The 19,247-nt window shown below is 37.3% G+C and overlaps 1 protein-coding gene across 4 annotated transcripts in view; it reads right to left on the bottom strand.

Annotated features, from left to right (window-relative positions):
* Positions 1 to 2,720: 2,720 nt before the first annotated feature.
* The window catches only part of cald1a (caldesmon 1a), an 84,695-nt gene continuing 68,168 nt past the window's right edge, over positions 2,721 to 19,247 (bottom strand). For 3 of the 4 annotated variants that reach the window (XM_051688218.1, XM_051688219.1, XM_051688220.1), the window contains 8 exons: positions 18,023 to 18,163; positions 16,518 to 16,561; positions 15,963 to 16,038; positions 13,909 to 14,046; positions 13,694 to 13,789; positions 11,714 to 11,782; positions 8,659 to 8,695; positions 2,721 to 4,098 (listed from right to left, as the gene is read on the bottom strand). In XM_051688218.1, coding sequence (XP_051544178.1) covers positions 4,085 to 4,098; positions 8,659 to 8,695; positions 11,714 to 11,782; positions 13,694 to 13,789; positions 13,909 to 14,046; positions 15,963 to 16,038; positions 16,518 to 16,561; positions 18,023 to 18,163 — 615 coding nt within the window. In that variant the 3' untranslated portion in view covers positions 2,721 to 4,084. Of the gene's footprint in view, positions 4,099 to 8,658; positions 8,696 to 11,379; positions 11,424 to 11,713; positions 11,783 to 13,693; positions 13,790 to 13,908; positions 14,047 to 15,962; positions 16,039 to 16,517; positions 16,562 to 18,022; positions 18,164 to 19,247 lie in introns of all 4 variants that reach the window. The other variant, XR_007896125.1, reaches the window with a different exon arrangement.

Genomic DNA, 19,247 nt, shown 5'->3' with positions numbered 1-19,247 from the left:
TTGAACATAGCCGTAAAAGGATTCAAATTGTTAAAATAATGAGGTCATACATACTGCACTTCCTCCTCCCCGACTTCCTCTATGTCCGCCATGACTAGTTGATACCTAATAAAGTAAATGAGTTCAGGTTATAAAGACACCCTACATGAATTTCTAATGAGTTCTATCAATTTCCAATTCCAACACTTCTTTAAGAATGTACTAATGTAGAGACAGAAGATCACAGGACAGTCCTGACATGGTCTACATATATCATCTTTAAACTTTTTCCATAAGTGACCCTGACCTTTCTACATAGAAACCCAAAGACAAACATTCTACACTGCAGAAAAAAACATTTTATTTCTCAGTATTTTCATCAAATTTCCCATTAAAAATATCTAAACAGCCTTAAAATAAGAAACATTTACTTGAGAATAAAATGCCATTAAAATCAGACAAAATTTAGTGAGAATGACATTAAAATAAGTATATATTTTGTTTACCCCATTGGTTGCTTTTTCTTGTTTTAAGCATATATCTCAGTTAATTATGTTAGATTTCTCTGATAACAGGACATAATATCTTGTCATTTTGCTTTCTTAACTAAATGTGTCTTATTTTTAGAACGTTTTAATGGAAGACAAAAAATATTGAGTAAGAAAATGAATTTTCTCAGTGTATATGTTCAACACTGACTGGTAAACACTAAAAAAAGATTCATATTCCCTACTTAGTTTAACAAGCTTTGAAAAAGCTCCAAAGTTGTCCTTATGTGCCCAGTAGGAAATAAATCATCACACCATAAACATGTAATGAACGAGTGGCGGTGGCTATTTTGGCCAGTAATAAACTGTGGTTTGGAACAGGTGCCTCATACTTTTCCAAATAATGAACTTGGCTGAGCTCGTTCAGGCCTGCCATTTATTTACCATGTAAATCGAGAACGCTTGTGTCCTTGTTGTCTATTTTTAAAGCACATTGTTTGTGCAGGTCATTGTTCCATGCACAGTACTTACATTAAAGATTTGTTGGTAACACTTTACAATAAGGTTTCATTTGTTAACATTAGTTAATGCATTAGGTATCATGAACAAACAATGAGCAACATATATATTTTTTACAGCATTGTATTAATCTTAGGTAATGTTAGTTATAACATAGTGCATTAACTAATGTTAACATATACAACATTTGATTTTAAAAATATATTAGTATATGTTGAAATTAACATTAGCCAAGATTATTACATGGTTCATTTATTTTCATTATTCAAATTATTCATTGTTAGTTAAATGTCAACTAATGTTGTTAGCTAATGTTAACAAATGGAGCCTTATTGTAACGTGTTACCGATCTGTCCACTTTTTGGTGCAACTCATAATACCATTGGTATTATGGTCACCATATTATTATGTAAAGTGGCCCCTGAAAGTTTTTGGGGACTTCAGCTACACTTAAAAATGCCATGGCATTAGATAACAAAATATCAAACCAAGTGACATTTATTTAGAAGAACGAGAACACAATTCAATCAAAACATCCCAAAAATAATTTTATTAGATTTAAAGTGCTAAAACAATACATAATACAAAAGTATCTGGACATGTTTGTGTTGTCAAACTCTAGTGGAACATGTCCAAAGTTAATGTGATGAACTACACCTGAAGTATGAACTTGATGGTAAGTGACAACCATTAAAAATGACCTTGACACCAATTAGTTAAAAGGAATTGCACAAAATGGCAAAGACAATGTCTAGCACCATTTATTTTTCTAGTGTGATAAAATGCATGTTTAAGTGCGTCTTCAGTGAACAAATACTTTTGGAGACACTGCAGTAAAGGTTTAAAGGTCATTCTCAATATGTTATCCACTTTAACTTCTGTTTTTGTCTCATTTTCACCTCTCAACAGCTGTTAAGTCATTAAAAACAAATCTGTTGGTTGCTCAATGGCTGTTGGGGTCTTCAACCCATCTTGTAAAAGGATATTCAAACTAACAGCTTCATACAGAGAGATCTGATGGATAGAAGTACATTTTAACCCCAATCCTAGTGATAATGAGACCATGGAAGCAACATCTGTGCACTCTGTCTCTGACCTGCTCTCCCCAAATCCACCAAGTCTTTGCAGCAGATTAACTGTCTCACTTTGGAGTTACATGTGTTTTACATTAATAAGCGAGGGCCGCATTTAACCACCTGAAAGGCTGGAATATCATGGGCGGACAGAGGCAGGAATGTTGCCTTGATACTCTCTGTATTAAGCAGCATTAAGGGAAAAACCCAAAGCATGCAAACCACCAGTCCCTCTGGCGAAGAAGGCAAACATTACGTCGCTGATTGCATATCCTACGCAAATAGAGGGGCCAATCCTGATGCCAGAGTACTTGCACATTATGGGAAACTTAATCAAATTGTTACATCATAAAGCCTGAATTATATCCAGTGGGCATGCAATTGATTTTGAATCTATAAACAAAATCTGTCTGATGGGTTATGAGGTTCTCTTACCTGAGATGTACCAAGAAGAGAGAAAGGGTCTTATCTCGAGGGTCCAGGCAACAGACAGATTCAAACTAACCCCAAAGCTCACCTAATACAGATTTGCCAGATCATATGACCTCAGTGCTTGGCTCTGATTTGCTGGTGGAATAGAGACTATTGTTAGAGGGGAGAATGATTGTTAAGAGGGAGTCCAGTATGTTCTTCAAACAAGAGTATTGAGACACACGCAATGTGGTTTTTCATTGTCCTCTTTATTGTGGTAAAATGAAACGTATGTTCTGTATGAAACTATTGGCTACAAATGGTCATACTATTAACAAGGTAACTGCAATTAAAGGTGGTGCGACTTGCATAGTGTTACTCTGAAATGATACATAAGTGTTTATAAAGATGAAAAAAAAAGTACAAACTTGATTGTCGAAAACACAAGCAGAATACAGAATCTTTGAACATTTAGAAACAAAGTGAAATGGATATTCTCTGTCTGACAAATTTGTCAAAAAAATGATATATGTATTTTAACGTATAAATGACAACATTTGCCAGACGGTTCAACAAATGACTTTTTTGCCAACTAGCACTGTATTGAAGTCAAAGGTATAAATTTCAGTGTTGGGGTTTGACATGAAATCAGGCTGTGTTTTTGGATTAGTCACACAAGTTTTCGATGACTGTTTGTGAAAAGTATGGACCGAATATATTATTTAAATCTAAAAGTGCATGTTCCCTTTGATCAGACTTCAGAGAAACAGTTTTACTGTCTATTATAACCAATACAGATTATTCCACATGACACATAGTGATTAACACTTATTGAAAGGTGGTCACAAACAATTTAGGACTAGTGTATCTAAGAGTAAATTAGCCAAAAACAATGCAATAATGATAACGGTAAGACAACAATGGCTTTCTGGTGCTTTTAAACTATTGTTTTGATATAAAACAATATTGAGAGCAAAAGCAAAAATGTCTCGTATCAAGCGGTACAATATATAGTTAATTACAAAAACTTACACTATGTGCTAACATATATTATTAAGACAATTTAAAAAAAGTGTCATTACGACAACAAGTACAAAATTCAGCTATTCTACGGGTGCTCATATTTTGTTTGGAATCAGCGAGCATGAAATTGCGACATGAAGCTTTGCTTTAATTATAAATTAAAAGGTGAAAAGGGTGACTAACAGACTGGTGAAACCTTTTTGACATATTTAAAATGACTCGTGATTTTTTACAAAGAGACAATTCGGAATGCGACTCCTCGTCCTCCTATTTAAAGAATGTTGGAATGTTCTGAATCGGCTGCTTTTATGTTAATCTAAACAAATTAAAGCTGGATCGCGTATGTCCAATTTTCACAGCCTAGATTTCAGGCTAAAGGAAGTTCCATGCAAAAGCACTACATTAATGATGCAAGATGGTGTCCTGTGAGTACAGTGATAACATATATCAAGTATATTTTTATTCTGTAACTACTCACATAGGTCTTCCTGGACAGTATAAAATGCTTGTATTTTTTTGGTATTAATAAAAGTTTAAAAAAGGAATGTTGTGCATTCTCTTGGTCCCTGCCTCTGTGGCTTCTTTGAAAGGTTAATGGCCCATTCCTGTTGAGAGAAATAGTTATTAAGTTACTTATAGGACATATATACTGCAGGGAAAATTAGATTTTTTACACTGTTCAAATTGCAAGTTATATGTGGCCAGATCTGTCATAGTTACAATCCAAACTTGCATAGATTCATCATGCATGAGAGTTTAGCAATGGATGTTTTGCCATTGATTATGTTTTTCATGAGGGCAGTATCAAAATATGAAAACGTTCGTCACAGATAAATGGGAGAGGTGGCATGTGCAGTGTTTGTTGTGGCTAGGATTGACAACTGTCCCGATTTAGGCGGGACATCCCATATTTTTGCCAAAATTATGACTTATGAGATGCCTATTGTCCCGTGTTTTAGCGGGCAGCGAAACATCCCGTACTGAAGTAGAAAAATGCTCACAGGGTCAGACGGCGAGACGCTTGAAGGGGACCCACGTCCCATATTGAAACGCTCAAAATTCACAAGCGTCCCGTATTCTGAGACATACAGTAGCCAACCTTATCGCGTTGTTGTGGCTCGCAACCAGTGTGGATTACCGCACCTTAGCGCATCTCTTTGGGAAAGTAAATCCAATGTTTGTATTATTATAAAAGAGATGGAAGCATTAGCGATAGTTCTAGCAGAGGACTCATGGTACCATTACGTCATTCATTCATTCAGTTACTGCATCTCGTCTTATCATGATGTAGCCCATGTCTCATAAGGCCCACAGCTGTCTTCCTTTGCTCGTACGGCGCGCGGCTTTCACCCACCTCCACCCCAACACCACAGGTTTAGGTCACGTCCTGCTCTAGGGGTAAGCTCTTTGTTGCTGAAGTTTGTTTGCCGCAATTCCCTGATTGGTAGATTTCCCACCTTCAGGATCATGGGTAGTGTAGTTCTTTACCAGAAATTCCACAATTAAACACAATTTTTAACAAATGAAGTTAAAATAATGCAGACTGATGGTTTCAACAGAAGCATATACCATCAATTAACAACCTCTGAACTCACAGTAGGTCTGTCTTTAAAAGTTTATGTGTTGTCATTAAAAATCCCCTATGGTATAAATAAATGGGATTTTAACTTCCGGAGCCAGACTCTTGCGCTCTATTGTTTTAATTCGTTTAGAACCGATGAAATAAACAAATTTGTATGTTTGTTGGAGAGTGCAGGGAAGATTTACATATATAAATTTACTTTGTTTTGTCCAAATCTGCCCCAAATGTCCCCAAAGGGAGGTCTAGTCAATGTCTAGCTAATGTTGGGAACAAATTTGTGTGATGCAAATTTAAAGTATAGTAAAGTAGACCACCCTTTGTCCTCCATTCAGGTGAGAATCTAAGACAATTAAAAATGTTTGTACGTTTGTAGGTGTGTATTTGTAGTATGTTTAGCAGCCATTAGTGTCTTACACTCTTTCTAAGGTGCCCCAGATCTAAAAAATAAGTTAAATAATGTAAAGTAGGTCAGTTCAAATATGCCCTTTTCCTTTGATCATATATTTTTTGGTAATTAGGATGATTTAAGTGTTCATGATTTCCATATGACATGTGGCCGTGTTAATCTTCTGCTACCACATGCAGTAATGTGACAAACAGGCAGCTTTAGCCCTGCTGGCAGTGACTGACAGACAGCCATAAGCTATGGCATTAGATTGAGATGAACGGATCGTGTGGGGGAGGCAGTTTAAGGCAGGCAAACGGAACGACCTGTTGCCCATTAACCAAAAAGCGTCCGGCATGCTCGAAGGCCACAGCGTCCTTTTCTAGAGGAACGAACAAATGGCCTGCTATGAAAATAGATCACAATGCCAAAAAGGCATTTTAAAACACTGCGGCCAATGAATAAAGAGCCTGCAGCGATGATTTATCATTGGCAAGGCTGTCTTACTGAGGCATAGACATGGAATTGTGGGTGTTGTGCAACATGGGTGCCTATATATAAGGCTTTGCTGCAAAACATGATGAAATGTGTCCTTCACAGTAGGACTTCTTTTGACCCCAGTGACCCCAAAAATGGATATATAGATAAAAGAAAATGTTTTTTTTTTTTTCAAATACACATAAACAATACACATGGATCTTAAAGACCCCATGAAACTTCTTCACAAGTGCAATTTTCTTTCCTGTGTTGAAATGTTTTTTACTGAAACGGAAAATTTGGACACATCAGGACACGCTGAATGGCTCAGTCCTATTTATTTTTTGTTTACGTTATGAATCACGATTTGCTGCTTGCTATCACTAGTCGAAGGCAGGTGGTATTTAAAATTTAGTGGTAGGGACATTGTCATTCTAGAGAGCATTTCATTGGTTGAACGTTTGCGTACGACTATTAGTGCAAGATGAGTCATCAATATTTTTGTTCTGTTTTAAGAAAGACTATAAATTTGAAATGTGTATACTTAAAGGATTAGTTCACCCAAAAAGAACATTCTCTCATCATTTACTCACCCTCATTCCATACCAGATGTGTATGACTTTCTTTCTTCTGCTGGAAACAAATTAAGATTTTTAGAAGAATATCTCAGCTCTGCAGGTCCATACAATGCAAGTGAATGGTGACCAGACCTTTGAAACTCCAAAAAGCACATAAAGGCAGCATAAAAGTAATCCATATAATACTCCAGTGGTTTAATCAATGTATTCTGAAGATTTTGGCTGAGAACAGAAGACATGGATTAAACCATTAAACCAGCCATATGGATTACTTTTATGCTGCCTTTATGTGCTTTTTGGAGTTTCAAAGTTCTGGTCACCATTCACTTGCATTGTATGGCCCTACAAAGCTGAGATATTCTAAAAATCTTTGTTTGTGTTGTGCAGAAGAAAGAAAGTCATACACATCCCTGGATGGCACGAGGGTGAGTAAACGATGAGATAATTTAAACTTTTGGGTGAACTATTCCTTTAAAGTTTTAATTTGTTAAATTTAAAATTATACTGGCATATACAGTTGTGGCCAAAAATACTGGCACTCTTGGTAAAAATTAGCAAAGAAGGCTGTGAAAAATGTCTTTATTGTTTATCCTTTGATTTTTCATTCAAAGTATTCACAAAAATGTAACCTTTAATTGAAGTAAACTAATTGAAATTCTTATGAGTAAAATATATCTAAAGTATATTCCCATTCATATTTTACATTTATTTTTTTGTACACCTGGGTGACAAGGAACATGAAATTGTTCAGCCATGACTTCCTATTTCACAGAGGTATAAATATGAGGTAACACACAGGCCAAATTCTCTTAGTTATCCACCACAACGGGTAAGACCAAAGAATATAGTTATGATGTGTGGCAAAATGTTGTTGAGCTTCACAAAATGGGAAGTGGCTATAAGAAAATAGCTAAAGTATTGAAAATGCCAATTTCCACCATTAGGCCACTAATTAAGAAATTCCAAACAACTGGAGATGTTACAAATCAGCCTGGAAGATGACGTGTGTCTATGTTGTCCCCACGCACGGTGAGGAGGATGGTTCGAGTGGCCAAAAATTCTCCAAGGATCACAGCTGGAGAATTGCAGGAATTAGTTGGGTCTTGGGGTCAGAAAGTCTCCAAAACTACAATCAGACGTCAACTACATCACAACAAGTTGTTTGGGAGGGTTTCAAGAAAAAAGCCTCTGCCCTCATCCAACAACAAACTCAAGCATCTTCAGTTTGTCAGACACTACTGGAACTTCAAATGGGACTGGGTTCTATGGTCAGATAAAACAAAAATAGAGCTTTTTGGCAGCAAACACCAGAGATGGGTTTGGCGCACACAGAGAGGTAGTCATTTGGAAAAGTATCCAATGCCCACAGTTAAATAAGGTGGTGGATCTTATATGTTGTGGGGCTGTTTTTATGCCAGAGGTCCTGGCCATCTTATTCAGTTACATGGCATCATGGACTCTATCAAATACCAACTGATAAAAAAATCAAAACCTGACTGCCTCTGCCAGAAAGCTTAAAATGGGCTGTGGTTGGATCTTCTAACAGGACAATGATCCAAAACAAACATCCACACAAAAAATCAACACAAAAATGGTTCACCGACCACAAAATCAAGGTCCTGCCATGGCCATCCCAGTCCCCTGACCTGAATGCCATTAAAAACCTGTGGGGTGAACTGAAGAGGAGAGTCCACCTGCACAGAATTCTGAATTTGAAGGATCTGGAGAGATTCTGTATGGAGGAATGGTCTCAGATCACTTACCATGTGTTCTCCAACCTCATTAGGCATTATAGGAGAAGATTCGGAGCTGTTATCTTTGCAAAGGTATTGAATAAAAGGGTGCCAATAATTGTGCCACAGATATATTTGACAAAAATATTTTTATTTTTTTATTTTATAAAACTTGTGTTGTGTTTGCAATTGTTTGATATCTATTAGAGGAGAGATTTTTGTGAATATTTTGAATGAAAGATCAAAAGGATAAACAATAAAGACATTTTTCACAGCCTTCTTTGCTCATATTTACCAAGGGTGCCAATATTTTTGGCCACAACTGTAGATGGCCTCAAAGCTAATAAACATAGACTAAAGGCCACATTAATTTCATGCAAAAATACATCTGGTTGGCCAGATTCACTTACCATTGGTGACAGATTTGGTCTCTCCTCTGTTTGTCACCTGGGTGAGGTATAAATCAAAGAGAAAAATGGAAAGAAAGAAAGAAAGAAAAAAAATAAGGAAAGAAATAAATACAAAGAGAAAGAGACAAAGAAAACGATTAGCAAAAATAAAAGTTAACTTGCTAATCAGCATTACTTAGCTAACTTGATAAGCCCATCCCTGCTGAAAATAACCATCTAAAACCAGCCTGGTCCGTTGGCTGGTTAAAGACTGGAAAGACATTTGGGCAGTTTAAACCAGTTTAAACCAGCTAAGACCAGCAAACCACCTTTGGCTGTTTTTTTTTTTTTCAGCAGGGTTCCCAGCCCATCTGTCTGGTATTCCACTTATGTCTTCACATTTCATGTTACATTTCCTTTTTACATTATTTTTTCTCATATTGGGTGCATATGTGCTCCAAAAAGTAATCAGTGAAAGAGCTTGTGGCAGACATGCTGCGTGTACAATGACAAGAACATGCTTAGCATGGCTTCATACAACACTCTTTTTCCAATTCACATACAAGTCCTTCATTCTTTCTAGCCCTGACCAAATAACTCTGCTGGTTTTGGTAACATCAGTGCGGTTATGACCACAGATTTCCCTTCATTAGGCTTTTACGTCACTATTTACCAGCCCTTTAAATGCTCTGGGCCAAAACGGCAGTCTGTGGCTAACCACGGCCTTGGGCTGTAGCCTTCCTCAGAGTCCAGCCGTAGCTTGTATTGTGCCCGTTCCCCCCACCACGACCAAACATAGAGCCGCCCGCTCCGAATAACTACCATTATTATCTGTGTGATCTGTGGAACATCATCCACATATAAAAATGTGCCTTCAAAGAAGGCCAGGACCTGTGGGAATGCCTTTTCAGGTTCAGATGATAGGATCGACTCATGAGAGCACTGGAATTGGTTTCTATTCATGAGGTGTGAGGTTTGTGTGTGTGTGAGTGCACAGTGGCCCATGTTTGGTCAGCTAGTTCCAAGTGCAACTTCCATGCCAGAGTTAAAATAGATCTTCTCACAACTGGTGGAGTCCTTTGTTAAGGGGTGATGGGTTTTAAACCCATGTGTGGGGCAAAAAAGAGTGTGAGACAGAGGGCAGGTAAAACAGACCCTTCGCTAAGCCCCGCCTTAAAAATGTGACTGACCAGAAAAACTTTAGTCTATGGAAGTTCTGTTTGTTTGGATAGTTTGAAATGGAATATAGTGCAACATTGTCCATCCACTTTTTTGGCTCAACGATTCTAGGGGCCCAAAGGTCCAGGGGGCCCCCCAACAAATTCTGAACTGTATTTTTTAATAGGAAAGGGGCCCAGAGCAAAAAACAGTCAGGGGGCCCAGGTTACCTTGCTACAGCCCTGGTTGCGCTCTATTATATAGAAATTATCCAAAAATATTGTAAAACTGTGTTCCTGGGTATCTGATAATAATGACCCAAGGTACCCAGAAAGGGAACATGAGGTATTTTTGTAATTTATTCCAAAACGTTTAAAAATATTCTCGATTACGACGTTACATCAATAAGGACACCTACATTTGCTAGTTAAGGTAAATTAGTGTTGATAATATAACTTAACGTGTACAGTATTGAGGGGAATACGGTTCCATTCATTACATTAAAGGTGCACTCAGTAATATTTTCCTAATTATAAAAGTTTTACTTATGAAAAAATTACAACTGATTTTGAAACATATGTATAAAATCAGGAGCACTAACATGAGATGAGGACTCCAGTCATATCAGTAACCCTATAAAAGCTGTTTTATTCTACATGGAGAGGGTCTCCTCATGGAGGCGGCCATGTTAGAATCACATGACCAGCCAAATACTACTTGCTTAATCTCAATAAACACCCTATAATTGGACACTTTTACTCAGGGATTAAATTAATCATGGCTCACACTGTAAATAATGAATTTTCATGCTACTGCGTAACTGAACAATTTCTTTATAAAAAAACGACCAGATAAAAGATGTTTTGTTATGTCACACTTCATTCCAACCCACATATGAATAATACCCATACAATTTTCACCATATTTTACTTAAAATCACTGAACCCTCCAGTTAATCACATAAATCTCAAGTTTATTCCCATGGGACGTTATGCAAAGTTAGAAAGGGTGGTGGAGCTTCGCAAAAGTGCAATTAAAGTTGAAGGAGTTAAAGCCAAAGTATACTTCGGTTTCCTGCGTGCTGGTACGTCTCGCGCACAGTGCGTGTGATGCAAATTTCATCATCATCACAGTACACATGGACTGTCGATGTGCGCCCTAGTTTTTCTAGACACGTGGACAGGCCGCGTCTTTGCACGCCGTTGAGTGAGCTAAAAGAGTATCACAAAGCAGTCGTAGTGCACATGCATCGAACCTGTCCGTATGGGCTCACGGTCAAAAGAGTATACTTTGAAAGGCTGAGTGCTTGACTGTGTGTTAGACGGAATGGCAGACGGAAGAACAAAGTATACCCGAGCCTTTACATCTGGTGACTTCAGCTACAAACAGTAGCTCTGGATAGCACTTCCCTCCTGCTAACAACCACCTGTTCTCAATGCAGTGAACAAGAGTGAGATAGAAGCTCTGTGAAACAACGAACAAAGCCAAAGGCATGACTTCATAGTTTCTAAGCCATTTGGTGATATGTGCATTCAATGTGGCTCATTAAACACTGGCATTCCTTTGTGATAAAGTAACATTTACCTCCTCAAGGTAGTCAGATCTGTCGACAATTAGCAAGGGGACAGCTTCAAACAAAAACACACAGGCAACGTTACAGCAATGTTACTTTCTATTAGTTTTTCACTGCGTTTATCTGGGATCACTACAACTATCAGGTTAGACTTGTGCTATAACTTTAATTGGCCCTTTAAAGTCTGTCCCAATGGCATGCCTGAAGGGTTTTTAAAAACCACAGTCTGTTGTTTGGACAAATAAGTGCTTTATTTATTTACTCTCTAGGGCTATATGAATAATGTTCTGTATAAAAATAACTAGGAGAAGGTTCACCGATTGGAAAGAATTCGTGTCTAGTTACCTTGGTAGCAGATGAACCTTTGTTTTCCCATAGACTACGTTTGCTGGTCACATCGCCCGGTTTCAGGTCCTACAGGATGGAGAGAGGGTATAATATAACACATGAGGTGGCCTTGAACTCCAAAGGAATGACACAAGGGACACAACTGTCCTTAAGGCAGAGTAGCATGCTTAGAAGAAAGGGATAGTTGCATATCATACCTGATCTTCAGTAGAGAGAGAGAGAGCAGAGGAGAGGGCAGAGGAAAGAAGCCCGAAGCAAAAGAAGAGTACCAGGAAACAAGAGAAATCTAACAGTGGAGAAGAAAGAGAGAAAGAGCAGACACAGGAAAACTGTGATGGCCAAGGTAAAGTGTACCATTTCATATCTGACAGACTGATCATAGATCAGTTATTCTGCTCTAAAAAAGGGAATATTCTTGGTTCAATACAAGTTAAGCTCAATCGACAGCAATTGTGGCATAATGTTGATTACCACATAAAATAATTTTGGCTCATCCCTCCTTTTCTTTAGAAAAAAGCAAAAATCAAGGTTGCAGTGAGGCACTTACAATGGAAGTGAATGGGGCCAATTTTTTGAAGGGTTTAAAGTCAGAAATGTGAAGCTTAAAATATTTTAAAAACAGTTGCGATAGGTGTGGGTAAGAAAAAGATCAATATTTAAGTCCATTTCTACTATAAATCTACACTTTCACATTCAGCCAGCTACTGGTTGGGGCTGGTCAAATGTGGAGATTTATAGTTAAAACTTACTTAAATATTGATCTGTTTCCCACCCTCACCTATCATATCGCTTCTGAAGACATGGATTTAACCACTGAAGTCGTATGGATTACTTTTATGCTGCCTCTATGTGTTTTTTGGACCTTCTCAGTTCTGGTCACCATTTACCTAATGATTTATTAAATCAATGAAGACAAAAGCTAGCTTTGTATGATTTTTGTGGTCATGTTCAGCTCATAGTGACTGTGGCTTTTGATTCACGACTGCACAAACGTATGACATCATCTGGGAAAGCACAGTGACTTCTCTAGACTTGAACCACAGATTCTTTTATATATACTGAGATAACAACCTCCACTGCTTTATCATAGGAGAGAGCGTAAAGGCTAGTAACGTTCAACTAGCATGTTACGATAGTGAGTCAACATTTGGGGATACCATACAAATCGATGGGGACAGCCGTAAAGTGACACCTACCTGTCGAAAAATTTTCTGTGACTTCTCTAATAAAACAGCAATTTTGTTGTAGTAAATGCCACACATAGTTCATTCCAAAAGGATTGTTTAGTGTAAAACATGTTGAAGATTAGCGGAAAGGCAGTCAATTCATTAAGTGATAAGTTGTTTCCTCACAAAAGCAGTTTATTCAGTGCCAGGAAGCATCTCCTCCATAGACATCCATTCAAAAAGAACTGCCTCTTGTCTCCTCACCAGTGTACCACCATAGAATGTCTATGGGACCGCCACATTATGCTATTTTAGGCTAAGCTTGTAGGCTCCCCTATTACAAGGGTTCTGCTTCAACCTCAATTTCCATACGGTTTACACAGTGACAGCCAAACAATGAATAACTGCAGTGCAGCATATTTCACTGGACGTGAATGAAATAGTTATTGTGTCCTACTGTTCTATAATCCTAGGTCAAGTGTAATTTTCAAAGTTTTTTTGCCTACTCGATGTGATTACAAAACAAACCGAGTCAAATGTACACAAAAATGTACTGAAATTATTTTGAAAATGGTTCAACCAACCCTTAATCTTTCATCTCTAATGTTCTCTTTAACATAATCTTTTTAGAAATGCAAATTCCAAGGATCCATGTTCTGTCCCTTTGAGTTATAAGGCCAGTACCACTTGGTGGCGCCAGACAACAGGTAATAAGTTTGAGACTCATGGACACCCTGATAAAGCGCACACAGAGCTCTCAGAAAGAGCTGATTCATGTGTAGGTGTGTGACGGACAGGGCTGAGGGCTTACCACGGGTCTTCCTCCTGACATTTTGCCGGACTCTGGAGTTTTATTCAACCAATCATTGATGCGGCCAGCCACGCCCACCTTTATTCCAGCTGCATCCTGTATGGGGCCCAAAAGAACACTCCCTTTAAGGTCAAAGTTCAGGATGTCAGGCGGGACAGGAAATGGAGGACCCCCTCCCCCACCCATCAGTCTATATGTGAATGAACGGTCCTAACCTTGTTGGTAGACGCCGGACTCCCACCAGAGCTGAAGACATTCCCCTTCTCCCACATGCTCTTGATGTTACGAATACCGTCCGTCACCATGGGAAGATCTATGGCAGCCGATCGGGGAGATCTAACCTCCTTTTGGCCCTGTACAGACATGGGAAGGTAAAAGAAAGAAAAGGGAAATGCAGGAAAATATGTATACATACGTGTAGAAACTAGTGGCTGACTGATGTATTTTTTTCATTGGCAGATACCGATACTGACATCATCTAGAGCAATGGTTCCCAACCCTGTTCCTGGAGCCCCCCCAACATTTTGTATATCTCCCTTTTCTGACACACCTAATTCAGCTGTACATCTGAACATCCATACTTCCTTACTATATAGTATGCCAAAAACAGTATGCCAATGGAGTAGTATGTCCGAATCCACAGTATTCACGAAGCAGTAAGCGAGAAGTACCCGGATTACATTCTATTTCCGGTGAGATTCTGAACTGCAGATCGACTGGACACTTAACAATCCCATAATCTCTCGGGAGCTGAGGCGACGTCACGTTAAAAAAATGCTGAATTTAAAAGAATGGTGGTGAATCGCAAGTCAGAAGGCTGTTCTCAACTGTAAGTGCTCCATATACCAAGATAATTGTACCCTGTGCTTAAATGATGCTTGTTTAACAAAACCAGAGCAGATAGTTTTCACGGTTGTTGTTCTTACGTCATATATGCGGGTCACGAGACAATACCCACGTCCCCAGATGAAGTATGTCCGAAATCTATATACCTATATATCTACATACCTAAAAGAACTGTTTTGCCAACAGATAAGTACGTCCTTCATTAAATACAGTACATACTGTGACAGTATGCGGTTTCGGATGCAGTGCAGGTCTTGGAGTCTCCACTAATGAGCTGATGAGTTGAATCAGGTGTGTTTTTTTACTTTGGACACTTAAAGTCTTCTTAAAACATTTTTCACACTCTTACAAATTTTTTTAATTTGTCTACTAACAAAATCCAACAGTGTATGTGCATCACGGGAGATTTATGTCCACCACATCTGAAATTCTCTATTGTGTTTAATAAATCCTAAATATACACAATTAAAAGATATTTTCACACTTTTTGCCTAATTTGATAAAATTACAGCTTGATTGAAAATTATGGCAAATACAAATATTGTGACGTGATATTTATCTTAATTTTTCTTTGTGTTCTTCAAACATCACATTTTCTCATAGTATCATATTTCATCTCAAGCATGATCTTCACTTACACTTTTTATTTACTTGGTTTGAAAAAACTTTTTAAAACGTAAAAAAAAAAAATAGTTGTAAAATTGTTTGGTGTGGTGGAAATGACGCCACCACTGTGGGACAGTCATAATAATAATAATAATAATAATAAAAAAATATATATAGAAATCATTTTCACACTACAAATATTTAAATGGTTTGTGTTTATTTTACACTTTGTGTAGGTTATCATAGTTTTAAACATGTAACAATTTGTATTTTTATAATGGATTTTCGTAGTTTAATATTGAAAGTCTGGGTTTGGGAAAAGGCTAAAACAGTAAATTCTATACATAAAAAGGCATCTGAAAAGCACCAAAAAATAAAAGATGAAGGCCTGGTAAAAAGTTTCGAAGTCATGTGTAATGTGACCTTCATTTAATTAGTATTATTATTATTATTATAATTATTTTAAGTTGGAATAAAAATTTATAAATATATAATTTAATGACAGCAAATTATACATAGAGAAAATTGCTGAAATTAATACTTATTTTACATAATGGTAACTAAAAATACTTGAAAACTGAAATAGTTTATTATCCATTATTATCCATATTGGCTGATCCAGATAACCTCAGAATGGTGGTAGTGGCTGAATAATCAGCTTGCCAAAATATCAGTCTATCAGCAGAAATATCTATTCTATTGTATTCCAAGTATGTACATCATGCTGCATTCTGGTCTCCTGCATATAATATCCATTGATTTATCTTTTGCCTATATTCAGCATTCAGAGTTTGAGCAATGATGATGTAGGACTCACCTGCACTGCGGTGGTGTACTGCTCTAATCGGTTATCAATCTTAGACACCACAGGAGTGTGAGATGCCTTTACAGAACTGAGAAACACACACACACACACACAAGTCAGCACATGCTGGTATTTAAAATACATATGCACTGCTTTTAAAATCAAAGATGACTCACAAATCAATAAACCAATATTTTATGTGTTGTGAAAAAATATTTCTAGACAGACAGACAGACATATGGATGGATGGATGGATGGATAGATAGATAGATAGATAGATAGATAGATACTGTAGATAGACAGATAGATAGATAGATACTGTAGATAAGACAGATAGAAACGTGGGTTTAAAATGTTGTTATTTATTGCAATGACATTCATAGATTTTTGTGTGTAGCATAAGTGTCCAAATACTTTTTGTGCCAATGCAGATAAATAGTTTAGATATTAATGTATTAACAATATACTCCATTTGTGGGCTTTTTACTGCAAGAGGCACCAGAGTTAAGTTGAATAAAATGTAGTTTTTATGAAAGGTCTGTAAGGAATTAAAAAACAAGCGATTACCTTCTCTGCGCCGACCTGTTGAGAAATTCTGCTCTTTCACCGATCTGGGAAGAGAAATCAGACAATGGACAAATTTAAGAAAGGTTACTGCTTTGGTCATGTGGAGCACACGCACTTAAAAACATGCATTCACAGATGCTGTCTGTTGGGGATGGCTATTCTGAGAGGCAAGAGACAAGCCTGTTCTTTTCAAACTGTCACAGGGCCAGGAAAAGCAGGGGCCTTTTCAGCCTCTCTCTCTCTCTCTCTGTGGGAACCGTGGCCTGTGTTTATGATACATGACAACGAGGCTAAGAGGGGGAAAGTGTTCCTGTGAAGCAACAACAAAAACCACACAGACGAACACACATCCACACCCCAAAACTATCTCGAAAGAATCCTCCCCCCTCAAGTGAATGTGGGAGTTCCTAAATTACTCGGCTGCAGGAAATTCCCCATTCTCAGGCGCATTTAAAATGGTTCTGTTAGAATGTGGTTACAGTAATCCTATTAGTCTAATGGTCTTTCTGCGTCCCTTTAGAGTTCACGTCTCAATGACAGCAGCTCGGCTTTATCACACAAAAACACCACAATACCATTTTGCGTTTTTGTAGAAGATGGATTCCAAAAAGAGTAAAGGATTGTCTTCAAAACCATTAACAGTGGGAAACTGTATTTGAAGCATGCAAGAGGGAAAAAAAGAATATAACTGTAAAAGGAAAAAAAGATGCATAGTGTTTAAATGAGCAAAATTGACCAAAAATGACAGTACCAACACAATGCTAAAGAACAAATAAATTAATATATCTGAGAAACACAACACCATCTGACTAAAAAACCCACACAATAGGGCTAAAAATCACATAAGTAAATACCACACAGCATGCAATACATACAGTGTACATGATGACAAAGCACATCTGTGAATGTATCATCTGTGTATAATAAATAGAAGGGGGAAGTTGTTCTATCAGTGTGGATACCAAAACAAAAATATGTCTGAAACACTTCCCTTTCAAAAAATGATCATGGTTTCAGCCATAATGACTACAATTATATTTACTACAAATAAATGAATATGGAAACATATTGAACCATGGTTTACATTTAAAACAAGAAAAACAACTGGAAAATGGACTAAGAAAAATAAACTTATTTAAGATATGTTCTCTGATAACAAGTCTCAATATCTTAAGTAAATGTATCTTTTTTAAAGGGTGTTTAGAAGCATTTACTGGAAAACGGGACAAAAATATTGCTGTTTTGCAGTTTTGGTGGATCATACTAAATTACTAATACCAGTTTTAAAGTTTTAACTATGGTGGAAATTATGGTTAGCATGGTAATATTTTGTAAGGGTTGTTTACTAGAAACCAGAAAAGACAAACTTCACTGTATAGTCTAACAACCTCCACATTATGTTTATAAGATATTGCATATAATGACTAAAGCATGAGGACAGTGTGCTAATATGAGTCAGCTGACACTAAGTGATTGACAGCTATGGAGAGAGAGTGGCCGCTGACCTTCAGGGATGATCCCCTGGGACTGACACACTTAAAGGGCTTCCTGGCCTCTCCGTCCACTGACTCCTCAACCTTCTGCCTTTTCTCGGCGGCCTCTGCTCTCCTCTTCTCAATCTCCTCCTTCATTCTCCTCTTTTCCTCCTGTGGTAAAACAAAAAAAAAAAACATGTTCATCAAATAAATTGTGCAAAAGTGCAAATGGTAAATGAGCTATAAATAGTAATGATCATAGTAGTGCAAAAGTCATGGTATATAGTACGGAACATGGTTCAGAAGAGTAAAATGAGCAAATCAATTTATGCAAGTAATATTTAGGTAAGGAATATTTGTAATTTATTTTTTAAGTATTAAGTATCTAAGTAAAAGTAAATAATATGCAGTGCCCCAAACATTATTTAAACACTTTAAGACACCTGAGCCACACTTAAAAATATCTGAATATCACTGCATAGATAAATACATAAAAAAATCAAACCAAGTGGCATCTGCAAAGAAATTATGCAAGACCCTTTCTAGTGAACCAACATTACTTTTCTTAGCCAATTTTTTCAATTGCTTTTAACCAACTAGTTTTAAAGTCAGTTCTCCTCAAGCTGTAGTTCATCACATTAACTACTGACATATTTCACTGTATATACTGTATATGCGTGTGTGCGTGTGTGTGTGTGTGTGTGTGTGTGTGCGTTTGTGTATGTGTATAAAACAAACTTTAGACACTTAAGCCACACTTAAAACTATTATAACTATTCTAATAAGTAAATAAAATAATACAATATGTAGAGTAGTATATACACGGAAATACGGAATGTACATAATAATAAAATGTGCAAAATGGTTCGGTGGAGAAGCATACAAAAACATGTGCAAAATGACAAAAGTGGCATTGTATACTTCCAACAGAAGCACAAATGTCCTAGAAAATATCAGAAAACAAGCTTCTTTCAATAAACAATGGAGATAATAAGAAAATAAAATCAAAACCAAAATCTTGACAGTGTCTCTCGGATCTCTTTGTGAAAGCATTACATTAGCAAAGTGGCGGCCAGCTGCATTCCACAGCAGCTGGAGAATCATAAAGGAGCCTTTTTATTTACACCACAGTTTTTGGCATGGCTCGCTTGCATCAGCACGGGGCCCTCTAATCTGTAATTAGTCTTTTTTCATTTACAGCCGCTTTTCTTTAGCAACAAGGAACATATTTGCATTACAATGCTAAGAGCAGGCC

Source organism: Myxocyprinus asiaticus, chromosome 45, assembly GCF_019703515.2.
Source record: "Myxocyprinus asiaticus isolate MX2 ecotype Aquarium Trade chromosome 45, UBuf_Myxa_2, whole genome shotgun sequence".
NCBI lineage: Eukaryota > Metazoa > Chordata > Actinopteri > Cypriniformes > Catostomidae > Myxocyprinus > Myxocyprinus asiaticus.
The sequence above is the reverse complement of the archived record's forward strand: the minus strand, read 5'-3'. Positions and strand labels throughout refer to the sequence as shown.